At 43.5% G+C, this 16,668-nt stretch overlaps 1 protein-coding gene across 3 annotated transcripts in view; it reads left to right on the top strand.

Annotated features, from left to right (window-relative positions):
• Positions 1-402: 402 nt before the first annotated feature.
• TMEM178A (transmembrane protein 178A) overlaps positions 403-16,668 on the top strand; it is a 56,007-nt gene continuing 39,741 nt past the window's right edge. For 2 of the 3 annotated variants that reach the window (XM_047782224.1, XM_047782226.1), the window contains exons 1-2: positions 426-860; positions 15,948-16,016. In XM_047782224.1, coding sequence (XP_047638180.1) covers positions 461-860; positions 15,948-16,016 — 469 coding nt within the window. In that variant the 5' untranslated portion in view covers positions 426-460. Of the gene's footprint in view, positions 861-15,947; positions 16,017-16,668 lie in introns of all 3 variants that reach the window. The other variant, XM_047782225.1, reaches the window with a different exon arrangement.

Genomic DNA, 16,668 nt, shown 5'->3' with positions numbered 1-16,668 from the left:
TGAAGAAAAGTAAGGGGGAAGTAGGGACAGGGTTAAGGGGAGAGGAGGAGAGAAAAGTGAGGGCGACGAGGAGGGATTCGAAAGGGAAGGAGGGTCGCAGGAGAGCGGGGTGGACCGCTGGACGGCTAGGTGGGGAGGGGCGAAGCGGTAGAGCGGGGGTGGGGGGGTGCCAGGAAGGAGGCAGGGGGCTGCGGGAGCGGAGGGAGCAAGGAAGTGCTCGAGGCGCGGCGAGGCGAGGAGCGGCGGCCCGGGGAGGGGGCGGGCGCGCGGTCGGAAGGGAGCCGGGGAGGGAGCGCGCCGGGCCGGGAGCAGGGCGGGGAGGCCGCTGGCTGGCAGGCGGGCAGGAGGTGGGGGGCAGGTGGGGGAGCGCGGGAGGGAGCGCGGAGCGAGCCGAGGCCAAGTGCATTGTGTCTGGCGGCGGCGCGCGAGCCCACCGGCGGCCGCGGCGGGGCGGGCAGCCATGGAGCCGCGGGCGCTCGTCACCGCTCTCAGCCTCGGCCTCAGCCTCTGCTCCCTGGGGCTGCTGGTCACGGCCATCTTCACCGACCACTGGTACGAGACCGACCCCCGGCGCCACAAGGAGAGCTGCGAGCGCAGCCGCGCCGGCGCCGACCCCCCGGACCAGAAGAACCGCCTGATGCCGCTGTCGCACCTGCCGCTGCGGGACTCGCCCCCCCTGGGGCGCCGGCTGCTCCCGGGCGGCCCGGGGCGCGCTGACCCCGAGTCCTGGCGCTCGCTGCTGGGGCTCGGCGGGCTAGACGCCGAGTGCGGCCGGCCGCTCTTCGCCACCTACTCCGGCCTCTGGAGGAAGTGTTACTTCCTGGGCATCGACCGGGACATCGACACCCTCATCCTGAAAGGTGAGTGGCGGACGCACCCTGCATTCTGAGCACCAGCGCGTGGAGCGCAGCTCCCCAGGGGCGCCCCGGTCCCCACGGCCGCTTCTCTGCCGCGTCCCTGGCACCTTCTTTCATCTTCCCCACCGTTTCCGTTATCACTCTCTCTTTCGTTCCCGGTCCTCCTTTCTTCGCTCTTGCTCTGCTTTCTTTCCACGACACTCTTTTTTTCCCTCTCATCCTCCTCTTCCTTTTCCCTCAAATCTGTACTCCAGAGCCCTGCCTCTATCTCCTTGCCTTCCTCTCTTCCTGGTTTCTCGTCCTTCGTTGTCTTTGTACACCTGCCTGACTTGGAATGCATGTGTCAGTTTTCTGGACGCTGCACCCCAGGAGGATAACAATGAAAAAAAAAAAACCGACCTTTCGCAGGCGGGCTCCTTGTTTCAAGTTGTGCTTCCCTTTTAGAAACACCTTTGGAAGAAAAGTGGTGCAAACCTCCGAAGAGGAGGAAAAGGGCTTTTTCTAGTATTGTGCTGATGTTGGTAGCCGACAGAACTGATGTGGTCATGCCAGTCTGACAGGCTGATGGGGAGCTAAGGAGGCCAGGGGAGGAACCTTCCTCCAAACCCTCCAAGTGCAGGGTTCCTTTAGTTTAGTTAGACCTTAGATAACATTAATGCATCAGTGAAGGCAGCTGAATGCAGATAGAGTATATAGTTTTTCCCAACCTTCCTTATGCTAGGCACACCATTCCTCGTATCCAGTCACGCCAGGTCGAGGAGAGTGGAAAACCTGTCCAAGCCTTTTAAAGTAGAGCTTTCCGGATTTCGCATGGAGTCTCTCCATCTTTTACTTGTGAGACCTTGCAAGGCTTTTGTTGTTGTTGTTTTGTTATTTGAAGCTGAGTTGTAGAGCATCAATTTGCTCTTCTGAAGTCTGTGGAACACCTGGCTCCCTTGTGTGTAATCAGACCCTTTGAATTTTTTTTTTTTTTGTAATCTCATTCATGTAAAAATATTCAGTGTGACAATCCTATTGCTGACGCTTCCTTCTAACTTTCAGAGCTTGACCCTTAGTATAATTCTTTTTCTCTGAGATGAAAAATCCCACCTTCTTTCCCTTGTACTCATTATTGCCAAAAAAGAAAAAGTCTAAAATCAGTACATTTTAATATTTAGTAGCCATTCAAGAAGGCAGAGAAACAGATTTGTGTCGAATTCCAGTTTGTAGTGGAATTGCATAGAGAGGACGGGGTTAATAACATGTTGGCCTCAGAGTCCTGTTAGTTGGCGCATTCTTCATTTCTCAAACATGTCAACTTCCTCCTTCCCATTGCTAGCTCAGCTGGGGACTGCCATCTGAAATCTGAAATCTGTCTCTGTGTGGAAGGACTCCCTGTGCTTAGGAGGGGGCGGGGGGGGGGGAGAAATCAGATACAGTAACCTTCCTTCCTTCACTTTATTCTTTCCTCTCCTAACTCTCCTCCAAATCTGATTTCTTCTTGTGAAGATACTGCATAATTAATTCTGATAGTAGCGGAGTACATGAACAAACTGTAAAAGCTGAATTCAGAGGCTCAGTTATGGAATGCTCATTTAGGCAAGGCAATTTTGAAAGCTAAGCAGTGTAGTCTGTCTTTGGAAATGACAGAGCTGCATTTCCTTACTCTCTCCATGTGCCTGGAGTATTTGCTTGCATGTAAATTGGATATAGAATGATGTGTGAAAGAGGAGGGTAGAGTTCATTGACCCCAAGGGCAGGAGAGAGAGCCTCCTAGGATACTGCTCATTCCCCACCTCTGCATGTGCCCTGGCTGGCTGAGGTGCCCAGCTCCCTGGTAGTCCAGAATTGAATAATCCTAGAGGTAAAAGGGACTCTAGAGGTCACTGAACCCAACCTCCCACCCATCGTTCCATTCCTTCTTCTACAATCTTTCTGACAAATGGATGTCCAGCCTAGCACTTCCATAAGCCATACAACTTGTGCACTAGTTAAAACAATTATAGTTTTCTAGCCATAAATGTATCTTTATATTAAACCAATCTCAGATTTATAATATTGATGGCGTTGAGCTAATCCTTGGTATAGAGCACGAAAGAGTTCTAGGTTATAATCAGTAGACCTGGGCTCCATTGCTGGCTTTACCCCTCAATGGTAGTGTTTCCTTGACTAACAAGTGTCCGGACCTCCTTGGCCTTCAGTTATTTTGTCCATAGTAGGAAGGCTCGCTATTGTTGGGGGATTTTCTAGTTCTGAAATCTGTCATGGTGGTAATAATGACGATGTAAATTTAGCTTCCTGGGAAGTTAATGAGCTGACATTATTAAGACATGAGGAGTTTGGAGAAACTGACAAACCTTCCGTAGGTTATGGGCTCATAATTTATCGTCTGGGCCATGGCCAAAAGAACCTCAAGGACTGTCAGCATTGCTAGGAGTCTATCTTGGGCGACTTACGTAACTCTTCTGGATCTCTGTTTCATCATCTGTGAAATGAATGGGTGAAATGAACAGCTTTAGAATTTTATAATTCTAAACCTCAAGATGATTTGGACACCCATATTAAGTAAACATTTTTACCTTTGTTTTGGCATCTGACATTAGTGTCTGTGGTATGAATTTCTTAAATGAGCTCCATATAACTAGAAATTGACATCACATTTAATTAAAAATTTGAGCAATCGAGGTCCCATGTTTCATTCTTACTTTCTTCTCTAAATTATCTTATGAGTCCTAACATTTTGAAGAAAAGTAGACCCAGATGGGAGAATGGGGAGAGGTGGAAAAGGCCATAAGATGTGCCTGGCGTATTTGTGAGCTTTTGAGTGAGAAAAAGGTCAGCCTTTCTTTGTGTGGACTTAGAGCACAAAGCCAGGAGGTAGGTGAAAGTTGCGGAGGGGAAAATGTAGAGTTGGTAACACGGAACATCTCTCACAATTGGAATTGGATGCACTTCCTGTTATTGGAGGCGGGGCAAGTATTTTTGAGAGATGTAGAGGAAAAAGAAACATTCAATGTGGACAATGAGAGACTGGCTTAGAAATGCAATGTGTAGGCTCCGTAATGTTAATCTACTTAAGAGAAATCACTTGAGCCAGAAAAGCAACCGTCTCATTGGGACAAGTATTTGTGAAAATTGTGAAATATCCTCTGATTGTCACCCGTTCATTGTGATTCTAGTTTACTTCTAGCCCAGAGTGACCTTAGGAGGTCTAGATTGGATTTCCAACTAGGACCTTCAATAAGAATGGAGATAAACTTATTGATAAACCCTTTAAGAACCAAGACTGGGACTCTGTGCTCCTCTACCAGGCTGACAAAGGACCATTCACCAGAATGGTTTGAGTTCAATTGTTTTTCCAGCAGCAAGTTCTCTTACTAGCACAGTATTGACCAGGCCACATTTCACTATCTTGCCCTCTTGGATAACATGGGAACTTACAAATGCTTTAGAGATATTAGATTCACATTATGGTTTACTAGCCAGTGCAATAAATGCCCACTGAATGCCTATTATGTGTAAGGTGGTACTAGGAAGACTTTGTGGGTTCTTTTGTATTTGAGTTGGTCAACTGACTAAATTATTCTTCCCTGGGGGCCCTTCTTGCAGCTAACTTTTGGTGCTAAGCAAGTTTTGCTGGTCAAAGTAAAGACTATCTCTGATAATTATGCAGATGAAGTTATCCTCTGACTAGCAACTGGAAACTAGAATAGTCACAGAGCCTTGTGGTAGGAACTTGAGAGAATGGGTTTAAAGGGTAGGGCCCCAGGTCCCCTGTGCCACTGGGGGTGTGACATTAGAAAGAAGACATTATGTGTAAAAATCACAGAAAGCAAGTAAGGCACGTGGGGTACATGGAGCCCAGGAAATGAGAGGAGGTGACTGAAAGAGAGGTTCTTTAGGAGTTCCTGTTGTGGCTCAATGGGTTAAGAGCCTGCCATAGTGTCCATAAGGATACGAGTTCGATCCCTGGCCTTGCTCAGTGAGTTAAGGTTCCCAGCAGATGTGGCTCAGATCCTGAGCTGCCAAGGCTATGGCGTAGACCAGCAGCTGCAGCCTGATTTGATCCCTAACCTGGGAACTCCGTATGCCACAGACGTGGCCCTAAAAAAGGTGGGGGGATTCCTGTCGTGGCTCAGTGCTTAATGAACCCCACAAGTATCCATGAAGACTCAGGTTTGATCCTGGCCTCGATCAGTGGGTTAAGGATCTGGTGTTGCCATGAGCTGTGGTATAGGTCACAGACATGGCTCGGATCCTGCTTTTGCTGTGGCTGTAGCATAGACTGGCAGCTATAGCTCCAATTTGACCCCTAGCCTGGGAACCTCCATATGCCGGGGATGCAGCCCTAAAAAGACAAAAATAAAAGGGAGGGGGGATAGGTTCTTTATTCCTTCATTCATCCAATTTGTTCACTCAGTAAATATATATATTGAGGGTCAGATACTGTTCAAGAAGATATAAGAGTGAACAAGGTGGGTAAAAATACTGCCATGATAGAACTTACGTAAGTGGTAGAGTTGCTTTCTAGCGGATTGCACAGTAACTACTCTTGGTGGGCTGCGGGAGGGACACTTTGGGAAGGCTGCTGGTAGTGGTAGGTGAATGACAGAAAATGCGGTGCAAAGTGATGGGGAGAGTCTGCCCTTTGGGGGATGCCTGGCTGGTCTTTTCCAAGCGCAATTCTTATGTTTAAACAACGGGATGAACAGTAAAATAGGAGGACAGATGGAAAGAGACTGAGTTGGAAACACTATATAATGCTTCTATCAGTTACTGAAAACACTGACTTTAATAAATAAACATTAATGAGTCTTGCAAATACATTCTGTGGAACTTTGGAGAAATTAATTTTGAATAAGATTTAGTCATTGAAATGATATCAAAAGTGCCAACTGTTCTTACTAGCCTTAACTTTAATTGAAAAAAATTTTTCATTAAGAACAATCAGTGTTACTTTTCAAATGCACCTTGTTCACATCAACCAAATCCTAATGTTATATATTGGCTGAAATAAGGCAAATGAATGTTGTGGTGTTTTGTTTTTTATGAAATTAAAAGTGATAGAGCTTCAGAAATGTGGAGATTAAAATTCTGTAGGCATACTGTTAACTTGTGTAAATCATTTGGGATTGAATTCTTGAAACTTGAAATAGAACATGTCCTTGTGGTTTCAGAAGCATTTTTCCTTTAATGAGATAAACAGAGATATCAAAGACAGTAGGACATAAATACTTTGTCATTTTGCTCTCTGCAAGAAAAAGAAAGTAGGAGAATTGGTAGGAATTTATTGCGTCTCTTCTTCACTCCACTAATGATTTATCTGTTTCCCCTGTTGGCTTATTTTCCATGAAATTAATAGTCTGTACAGGACCCACCAAGTTCTACCTGACACAGAAAGAGATTGATGATTTTCTTCAGCTCATTTGTAGACCAGAGTATCATTTGGTTAGAATAATTATCTCCCAAGAGCAGATGTATCTGGGAAATCTGAGAGGCAAGCACTGTTTCTCCTTGCTGACCCATTAGTTCACATACTGTTCTCAGACCTTCTCTTGGACCAGAAGATGCTACTGGCAGAGGGATTCCTCTCATTTGGGGGTGCTGGGGATATCATTAAGATTTCCTTTTTCTTGGAGTTCCTGTTGTGGCTCAGCAGAAATGAATCCGACTAGCATCCATGAGAATGCAGGTTCGATCCCTGGCCTCCATCAGTGGGTCGGGGATCCGGCGTTGCTGTGGCAATGGCCTAGGCTGGCAGCTGTAGCTCCAGTTCCACCCCTAGCCTGGGAACTTTCATATGCTGTGGGTGTGTCCCTAAAAAGCAAAAAAAAAAAAAAAAAAAAGATTTCCTTTTTTTCTTTACTTCTCAAGGCAAATGATAACCAGAACTGTCTTTTTTTTTTTTTTTTGTCTTTCCTAGGGCCCCTCCAGTGGCATAGGAGGTTCCCAAGCTAGGGGTCTAATCTGAGCTGTAGCCACTGGCCTATGCCAGAGCCACAGCATCTCGGGATCCGAGCTGCATCTGTGACCACAGCTCATGACAAAGCCGGATCCTTAAGCCACTGAGCAAGGGCAGGGATCGAACCCGAACCCTCATGGTTCCTAGTCAGATTCGTTAACCACAGAGCCATGACGGGAGCTCCACCAAAACTGTCTTAAGCATCATTCTATGCTATTTATATTTTCTCACTTTAAAATTGGGTGCGTGGACTGAACTAACATATACATCATGAAACACAGATGAAAGCAAACTCTGATGGGATAGAGTAATAAATAGAAAAAGAAGTTCAACTATTTTCACCCCACATTCCAATTGGATGCTTGTTTACCCCCTGGCACATATACACTCTTCTTGGAGGACTGCTTTTCTTTCCTTTTTGTTTTTACGGCTGCACCTGTAACATATGGATGTTCCCAAGCTAGGGGTGGAATCAGAGCTATACCACAGCCACGGCAACACTGGATCTGAGCTGCATCTGTGAGCTACGCCACAGCTTGTGGCAGCAGCTGGATCCTTAACCCACCAAGTGTGGCCAGGGATTGAACCCTCATCCTCACGGAGACTGCATTGGGTTCTAAACTTGCTGAGCCATAACGGGAACTCAGGAAGACTGCCTTTCTCATTGCCCATCAGCAAAGCTGAGTTTCTCATCTGGGCAGAAGGATCATTTTTTTTCCCCCATCATGGTTGAACTCTGTGGTGGGTCTCCCTATATGTGCACTGTAGTATCGCATATATTCATCTTGCACAGGGGAGAAAAGTAGATACATTTTATTTCTGTATCATTTCTTTTTTCTTTTTTTTTCTTTTTTTGCTTTTTAGGGCCTCACCCATGGCATATGGAGGTTCCCAGGCTAGGGGTCAAATTGGAGCTACAGCTGCCCACCTACACCACAGCTACAGCAACACAGGATCCGAGCTGCGTCTGCAACCTACACCACAGCTCACAGCAATGCCAGATCCTTAACCCACTGAGCGAGGTCAGGGATTGAACCCATAACCTCATGGTTTCTAGTAGGATTCGTTTCCGCTGCGCCACAACGGGAACTCCTGTATCATTTCTGGCATTACACACAGTATAACCTGTGCCTTTCTGATTAAACAGTTGCCAGTTCATACTATATAACTCTTAATGACTAGATTTGCGGTTTTGTCCTGTGGTGTCTTGAGGCTGAACATACCCAAGTGTGACGCCCTATGTTTCAACACACCCTCTTGCTAACACTCCTGAAGGTTGTCATGCATGGAAATCAAATTCTTACTCACCACTCTGCTATCTAAAAAGATACTTGCTAGAAAAAAAAAAAGTAAAAAGATTCTTGCTTCCATTCTTTCCATCCCCACAGGGAAGTCATGTTTTAAAAATGATGTATAAACACAGAAGTGATGGTGCTTTAAGTGGTTTGTCATCAGAATGGCCAGAGTCAATGACATTTGTATCCACCATGTCTTATGGATAACATTTAGCAATGGCCTTGAGGGGAAAACCAGATGAGTTTTTTGCTATGCCATAGAAAGTTCACATCCAATTATACCCAAGTCTCCATGATTTTTTTCCTTCCCTCCTGATTTTTCTTGTTCAGAGCTCAAAAAGGGCCCTTAAACCCCATCAGGCAGACTGCTCAAAATTGCAAGTGTTCCTGATTGCCATAGAAGATAGGCTTTTGTTGGGGGAGCATCTGGCAGTTACGTGCCATTGAGGGGGTAATGGAGACTCTCAGTGTCAGTGCTACATGGGAGGCCGTGAGGAGTGGTGACGATGAAGGAATTTAGGCAGGTCCTAGGGTTTTCCCAACAGTTACCAAGAATGAGCTCTCCTTTCATCTTTGAGTGCACTGCAGTGCAGTGTACACCAAGGTTCCTGATCTGTGTCCTCTGCCAAGCAAGCTGTGACTTTGGGTTGGCTGTGTCTTTGTTCCTTGAGCTCCTCTTTCTTGTGTCCACCTTATCTTTCAGAGAGATTCCACTGTACTTTGATACGCAATTGTATGACCATCTGAAGCCCATTTTCCTGTCTTACTTGCTGGTTAAAAGAATAAAAACAATGAGATTTGGTCATTTCCTTCACTTCCCTCCCCTTTGCAAAAGCAACTGATGAAATGGAAGGAAAAAAGCTGAAAGCAACCAGACTGGACCTTTGGCAAATAATACAGATGGCAAATATATCTCCTTTGGAGTAAAACATTAGTCTGATAATTTTTGGCAGTTCAGATAAGATCATTTTAACCCTGGAGATTTGCTTTAGGTTCAACAAGTTAGTTTTTTCTACAAATTAACATTTTTGGGGAGTTTCCACTGTGGCATGGTGGGTTAAAGACCAGGTGTTGCCTCTGTGGTGCTGCTTGTTAGATCCCTGGCCCAGCACAGTGGGTTAAAGATCTGGTGTCTGTCTATAGCTGCAGCTCGGATTCGATCCCTAGCCTGGGAACTTCCATATACTAGCAGGTGTGACCATTGCTATTGTCTAAAGCATTGTACAAATGGTTGTAAAGATTTTGATCAAAGTAAAAGCGTTTGTCAATAGAAAAGGGACTTTATCTTCAAAACCTGGTAAAATTTATGATGGTTTTTCGCTTCCCTACAATGTTTTCCTGTGGTTAAAAGTAATTGCAGTGATTAATCTGTTTCATTGCAAGTTTTAACTAAAAGGATATAACTGAACTTCCTGGAGCATGAGAGAGTCTGCATCCATCCCCAGTCATGAAGCTGACAGTCTTTGTTTGCTACAGAGTAACAAACGGAAACTACAGGCTCACTCCATCTTTCTTGTAACTCAGCCAGATAAGCTGACTGCAGACCAAACAATAATGTCATGGGGACACCCATCAGGGAATGCATTAGCAAGTGAAAAAAGGGAACAATACAAACCATATTTCACTTTCCTTTATCTTGACTTACTGAGGACACACTGAATTATTTTCTATAACTTGCTGGATGTCCCCCAGTGTTCAGACTTTAAGTATTTTGTTCATAGATGAAAATCAATCAACTCATTTCTTCTCTAAGGACCAAAGGATGTAATATATTCTCTTTTAGTTTCTCCAAGTTATTCAGCACCATACAGGTAGACCGGGAAGGGATTCCAGAAGTATTAGTGGGAAATTCTGGATGTATAGATAATTCCAGAATGCTTCCTAGTCCCTTTAAGACAGGTCTCTCAAATGTAAGCAGATGCTTCCGTCTGCCTGCCTTGCCAGTCAGCGCCTGACCTGCATACTTAGGGTCTGCCACAAGCAAGGTTAGGAGAGTGGGGATGGGGTAAGAGTGAGAGGTGGAATGTGACTTGGATCTCTTTTGCCTACATTTTAGGGGATTTTTATTTGGTGTTGGAGATGTGAGCATTTGCTTCACTCAAAAACCTGCCAGCAAATGGTACTGAGCCTTGAAATGAGTTTGAAAATAAGAGGCTGCTTAGTAAAAAACATGGATGCTATGTCCTCCTTGTCCCGTGAGGTTTTGCTCTAGGTTCACCCAGAATAGTGAGGAGGAGGATCGAAGGGGGTGGGAGGAGCTGTTGGTTAATTTGAGTTTGAATGCCATTTCTTATGTTCTCACAGTTTTGAAAACTGCTTATAGTAATATTTACACTTGTCATTTTAAGCGTGTGAAGCCTGTTAAATGGCATTCAAGGAAGTTATCTTGAAAAATAACAGAACTGATCACATTTCATGTGGTTGAAATATTATGGAACTGATCATCAGAGCCATAATTTGACATAGCAGAAGATAAGCTGTAGGGGGAAGAAACCAAAAATATAATGGCCATTGGGAATAATTGAGTCTGGGCCAATTGAAGCTCAATATTTGTTTTTTGTCATTGATACTTAATCACTTATTCCAGGTTATTTAATCCTTAGCATCTAATGTATTTTAGGGAAACTTTGGTGTTCAGACAATGGAAATATTGGTTGAAAGAAGCTAAAACTAACGAATACTAGAAAAATAAAGAGCTGGGCTGAACTAAAGTGGCAGAAGAAATGACAGTGACTGCTAACATGAGCATTTCTGAAAAATACTGTCTTTTCGTTCAGATATTTGAAACAAAACAAAAAAGGCACAAGGAAACCGTTTACTATTCACCAGTAAAAGATAAATCTAGCCCGAAGATGTCTACTGAAGAAGCATCAAAGTCATGCATTTCTCCCTTTTTTTTTTTTCTCAAGGGTTACCTTTGTTTTTGAAACAAACCCAAATTGGTTGGAGGAAAATGGATAAGCACATGTAGAATCAAAGATTCATAGAATTGAAAGGAAGTTTGAGCTGTGATCCTCACCCAGTTTTTTTTACTCCGGTACTGTGATAGCGGATTTTTACATTCGCTACAAATGTCTGTCAATTACATGTAATTCCTAGCATCCAGCTCTAACTCTCTCCTTTTCTCTCTGAAAGTGTATTTTCAGAATGCCTTTGAAGGAGGGGATGTTGTTATCCATGTAATCTTAAATCAATTTTAATTTAGAAAACAAAGTCTGTCACTTGGATAGAGGCAGTCCTTTGATCTTGTATAGAAGAGGCTTAAAACTATTGCCTTTGGAATGGATAAGCAATGAGATCCTGCTGTATAGCACTGGGAACTATATCTTGTAATGAAGCATGATGGAGGATAATGTGAAAAAAAGAATGTGTGTGTGTGTGTGTGTGTGTGTGTGTGTTTGTGACTGGGTCACTTTGCTGTACAGTAGAAAGCTGACAGAACACTGTAAACCAACTGTAATAGAAAAAATAAAAATCATTTAAAAAAAAAAAGAAGAGGCTTTGTCTGATTGGCTCTGGGAGTGGGGGCTTTATCCAGTTTGTGTATTTCTTGGGGATGAGGCTGGTATAGGGAGCTGATGGATACAGTGAGCCTGTGTACTTCAGTCTCCCCAGGCACAACCACTGATTTGGAAATTGGGAGCTGTATTAATAACTCATTACCTGTTAGTCTTCTGAGCCAGTTCCAACACACCTGATTTCAGAAAGTTAAACAAACAAACAAAACAACAGGATAAATCTTAAAAGGTCAGTTTGGTTTGCCCTCCAAATGTGACAGAGTTGTTAAATAAATCTGTCTGCAAGTCCTTGAGAGGCATTAAACAGAGTAGTTCACTAGTCGGTAAACTTCGCATACAGATGCTTCTGCAGTCATATTTGATTATGCCATGGGGGAAAGTGAGTGCTTCTTACTAGTATGCCCCAGATTTTCATTTTGTAGATTTGTGGCATGGGTGTTTTTTACAGCATGTTTTTATTTCTAAATTCTCACACAGTTCTTGTTTTAGCACTCTTCCGGTTCTATTTGCAGGTTAAAATGGCAGACCTATTTTTTCCCCCCCTGGCCAAGTGTTCTTCCCTGTATGTAGCTTTCTGGAGTTGTTTTTATACCCAAAAATGTCAGGTAAGAAACATTATAATTTGGGTCGTGAGTCTAATTTTTTAAAAATGCAGTTAATAAAGTGCTTGGTAAACATTTATCCCCTCATGTAGGTGGGTTTATCAGTTAAGGATCTTTTAGTGCCAAATAACAGAAAACCCAAAGAGAAATGGCTTAACCTACAAGGAAAATGTAATATCTCTCATAACAAGAATCTTCAGGAAGCCTGTACCTAGGCTGGTTAATTAAAGATTGAATTCTGTTGGGCTTTAGTTATTGCAACATAGGTGATTTTGCCATCAGGCTTGTCACTGGCAGGGCTGTCAGTCACTTCCTCACACAGCAATAGTTCAAAGGCTGAAGCAGGAGAGAGGCCATGCCCCAATTTTCTTTCTTTTTATTTATTTATTGTCTTTTTTTAGGGTCACACCCATGGCATATGGAGGTTCCCAGGTCAGGGGTCGAATCAGAGCTGAAGCTGCCAGACTATACCACAGCCACAGCAATGCAGGATCCTTAACCCACTGAGTGAGGCCAAGGATCGAACCCACGTCGTGCTCATGGATACTAGTCAGATTCATTTTGGCTAAGCCATGATGGGAACTCCCCCATTTTTCTAAACCATTCTTAATGTGAAAGTCATTGCTCAGAAGTTTCCCTGCAGATTTCCCACAGGTCTCATTGGTTAGAAGTATGTCACATGACCATTCCTAAACCAATCCCTGGCAAGTAGAATGAGATTATCATGATTCCTTTAGACCAAAAATTCCCTCTGATAGAGGTTAAGGGTTCAGTCCCCAGGAAGCACTTGCCTGCCTGACACCTGGACAAAGTCTGACTAATGTTAGCTAAGGAAGCCTGGCTCTTGTGTACATAGCCATATGGAAGTCCTGTCTTAACTGCAATCATTCCATAGGTAGAACAGGACTGAGAGGAGAACACAGATTTCTCGATAGCTCTTCCAGATTTACTATGTTCTCTCCACATCCTGCCCTGATAGGAATAGGGAAGGAAAAAAACATCATTTTCCTCTATATTCCTAAATTCTCAGGTTAGATCACTATAAATTGACTGATAAAGGATAGATAAACAAGGGAAAAACAGAAGTTATTAACATGGGTGTCATGCATATGGAGCCCTCAGAGATGGGTCACTCAAAGTGATGGTTTGAACTTGGGTTTATATGGCATCTTAGAGAAGTGACAAGGCAAAGGAAAAGGACTTTGAGTTTCTAGGGCTGACATGGTGTGCAAAGGCAAACATAAGGAGAAACTTATGATAGGTAAGGGCTAGTATTAGTAAGGCTTGTTATGCAGATTCCACTGGTACTTTCTCTGGCTGAGAAGGGTCTAGAGTTATCTCTTCTTCCTGATAGAGAGAAAAGGAGGAGGGGCACCTTTACAAATTTATTTTTTGTTTTTAGGCCCGTAAGAGAAGGGCAGAGAACTCCTTATATCTGCTTCTTCTCAATTGCTTCCAGCTCAAAATAATTCTTAAGCCAAAGTGGCATATTTTGGGGTGGTATATTTTGCTATTCTTTTTTGCTTTTCCTAGGGCTGCTCTCGTGGCATATGGAGGTTCCCAGGCTAGGGATCAAATGGGAGCTGTAGCCACCGGCCACAGTCACAGCCACAGCAACGCGGGATCCAAGCCATGTCTGCAACCTACACCACAGCTCATGGCAACGCAGGATCCTTAACCCACTGAGCAAGGCCAGGGATCAAATATTTTGCTATTCTTCACGGGTATATGGAAGCACCCTGAAAACCCTGTGCTTTGCTTTTGGAAGAGCTGTTTGTGACTCTTTAACCTCTAGTAACCCAGACTTTGCATGGTTGTTTTTAAGGAGGCTTACTCATTATTGCAGTTAAAAAAAAATGGAATGTAAAATGTTCAAAATTGCATGTTTTAGGGGATTTCAATGTACTCTGTGGTGCGATAGTGCAATTGCCATAAATTTAATACACATCAGATTAATGAGGTTGGTGCTGTCACAAACCCAGAAGGCCACCTGAGGAAGTGGTTGTTTGGCAACATATGTTTCTGAATTTGAGGAGTGGAATGGAGGGAGGGTATGCTGAGATGAAGCCCAGGCATCTGGGCGAGAATGTTCAAGTCAGACCACACCTGGGCACTTTACTTTTCCTGATGGAATTGCTGTGCTCCCCTTGGACCTCTCATTTGAAACGGAGAAGCCTATTTATTAAAGCTTGATACACCTCTTAGAGCAGGAATTGCAAAGCAAGAAAACAATCTGAACTATTACAGATGGGCTGAGCTAGCAGGATTTTAGCACAGAAGCCTTAAAAGATGCTGTTGAGCCACAAGGTATGTGGGAGGACATATATTTGGACCACCAGATTGCATGCCAATTTGTAGGTTCAAAAAGAAAAAAAGTAAATGAGGAGGCAGGAAAGAGAGGAGAGCAGAAAGGAGCAAATGAACAATTATTTGGTGGATCTCTGGGGGAACCTTCTCTCTGGGATCTTTTTTCTTGAATTATCTATGAGGTTCATTTATCTTTTTAAAATACATATCACATCTTTCCTTTGATTAAAAATCACTGTCTGATGGATTCCCCAATAAGTTAAAAATAGACTGACCAAATGCTCCAGCAATTCCACTCCCAGGAATATACCCTAGAATGGAAAACAGGGACTCAAACAAAAACTCATACATGAACATTCATAGCAGCACTGTTCACAGTAGCCAAAAGGTGGATGCAACCCCAGTATGCATGAGGTGAGCTGTTCATGAACAGATAATAAATGGTCTGTATCTATATAATAGAACACTATTCATCCATTAAAAGGAATGAAGTATTGATACATGCTACAACATGGATGAACTGTGAAAACATTATGCTAGGGGAAAGAAGCCAGACACAGACGGGAAAGAATGGTGTGATTCCATTTATGTGAAATCCAGAATAAGCCAATCCATTGAGACAGAACTCAAGGAGGAAGGAATGTGGAGGGACCATTTCATGGATATAGGGTTGTCTTGTGGGTTGATAGAAATGTTCTGGAGTTAGGTCATGGGAATGGTTGTGCCGTGTACTAAATGAAAAGGAATTGCACACTTTCAGACGAGATCAGGCACGTTGGGGGTGGTATGGCCATAGACGGAATTGCACACTGTCAAATAGTTAATGTGCTCAAAATGAAACGAAACGCAAACAAAAATCTCTGATGGTTTTGTGTTGCCCACATCTACAAGTCCAGACTTCTTAGGAGGTCGTAATAAAGCCTTTATGCTATGGCTCCAACTCCCTTTCTGGTTATGAAATATAGAATCAGGCTCTACCAGACCATTTGTTCTTCCCTCAGCACGTGTGCCCTTCGCTCTGTGTCCTTTAGGAGCTTCTTTCCTCTGCCTGAAATACCACTGCCTCTCATCCATCTGAGTACTCTTCCTTGAAAGCCTCCTAGTGCCGTTATTTCCTCTCTAGATGTCCTTGACTCTCCCCTTAGCCTCTCATTGCCTGTGGAATTAATTGCTTTATTAGTTAGGACCCCAGTGTGCTTTGTACATAGCTCTATTATAGTACTTTCTACATGGTATTGTGGTTTGTTTCCTTGCCCATGTTACCCTCTACCTTAAGGTCAGGAACAGATGCCACCCAGATCAGTATCTGGCACATGGCGATCTTCCCATAGAATAGCTGTTGACAAAATTGCACTGGATTGATTCAAATTACCATTGTATCTGGTCCATTCTTTTTTGCTCATTCCAGTGTTTCTCATTCAATTCAGGGGCAAGGAGAAGAGAGAATTATTCTAAGCTTTCAAAGACCAGGACGCTAATACGTCAAAGAAGACAAGGTATTTGGCATTTTTAAAAAAGCAGTAATAGTATATGTTTATAAAAAAAAGCATTTATGGGTGCTTTTATTTTCCAAATATTCAAAAAGTCAGTGTAAAATTAACAGGATGCTTCTTTATGGAGGATTTTCCTCATAAAATGTTCTTAATCCTTAACAAAAGGATTGCATTATTACTGCCATTTTCTTGTCATTGTGCTTATATCCCACAGGGAGTCCCTACCTTCAAGGAACTGTTCCTTTGTCTCTCTTCTCACGCAGGACTTAGTTGGGTGGTGTTTCAAATAGGAACTCAGTAGATGGGTAGTGTTTTCCCAAGTTTATTCTAAGTTTTTTCTTGTACAGTTTTGTAATTTTTTTTTCCCCATTTTTATGGCTGCACTTGTGGCACATGGATGTTCCCAGGCCAGGGATTGAATCTGAGCTATAGATGCCACCTAGACCAGATCCTTAGCCCACTGCACTGGGCCAGGGATCAAACCTGCACCTCCACAGTGGCCCAAGCCACTGAGTCAAATTCTTAACCCATTGCACCACAGCAGGAACTCCTCCTTGTACAGGTTTGGCTTATTAAATATTCTGTTTTTCAGTAAAACTCTTGCAAGTCCAATGACACAGTTCCTTTTAGCAGAAAGCTGGAATGAGTCACGGAA

The sequence above is a fragment of the Phacochoerus africanus genome, chromosome 5 (genome assembly GCF_016906955.1).
Source record: "Phacochoerus africanus isolate WHEZ1 chromosome 5, ROS_Pafr_v1, whole genome shotgun sequence".
In the NCBI taxonomy this organism is placed as follows: Eukaryota; Metazoa; Chordata; class Mammalia; order Artiodactyla; family Suidae; genus Phacochoerus; species Phacochoerus africanus.
This window is presented reverse-complemented; position numbering and strand designations above follow the sequence as displayed.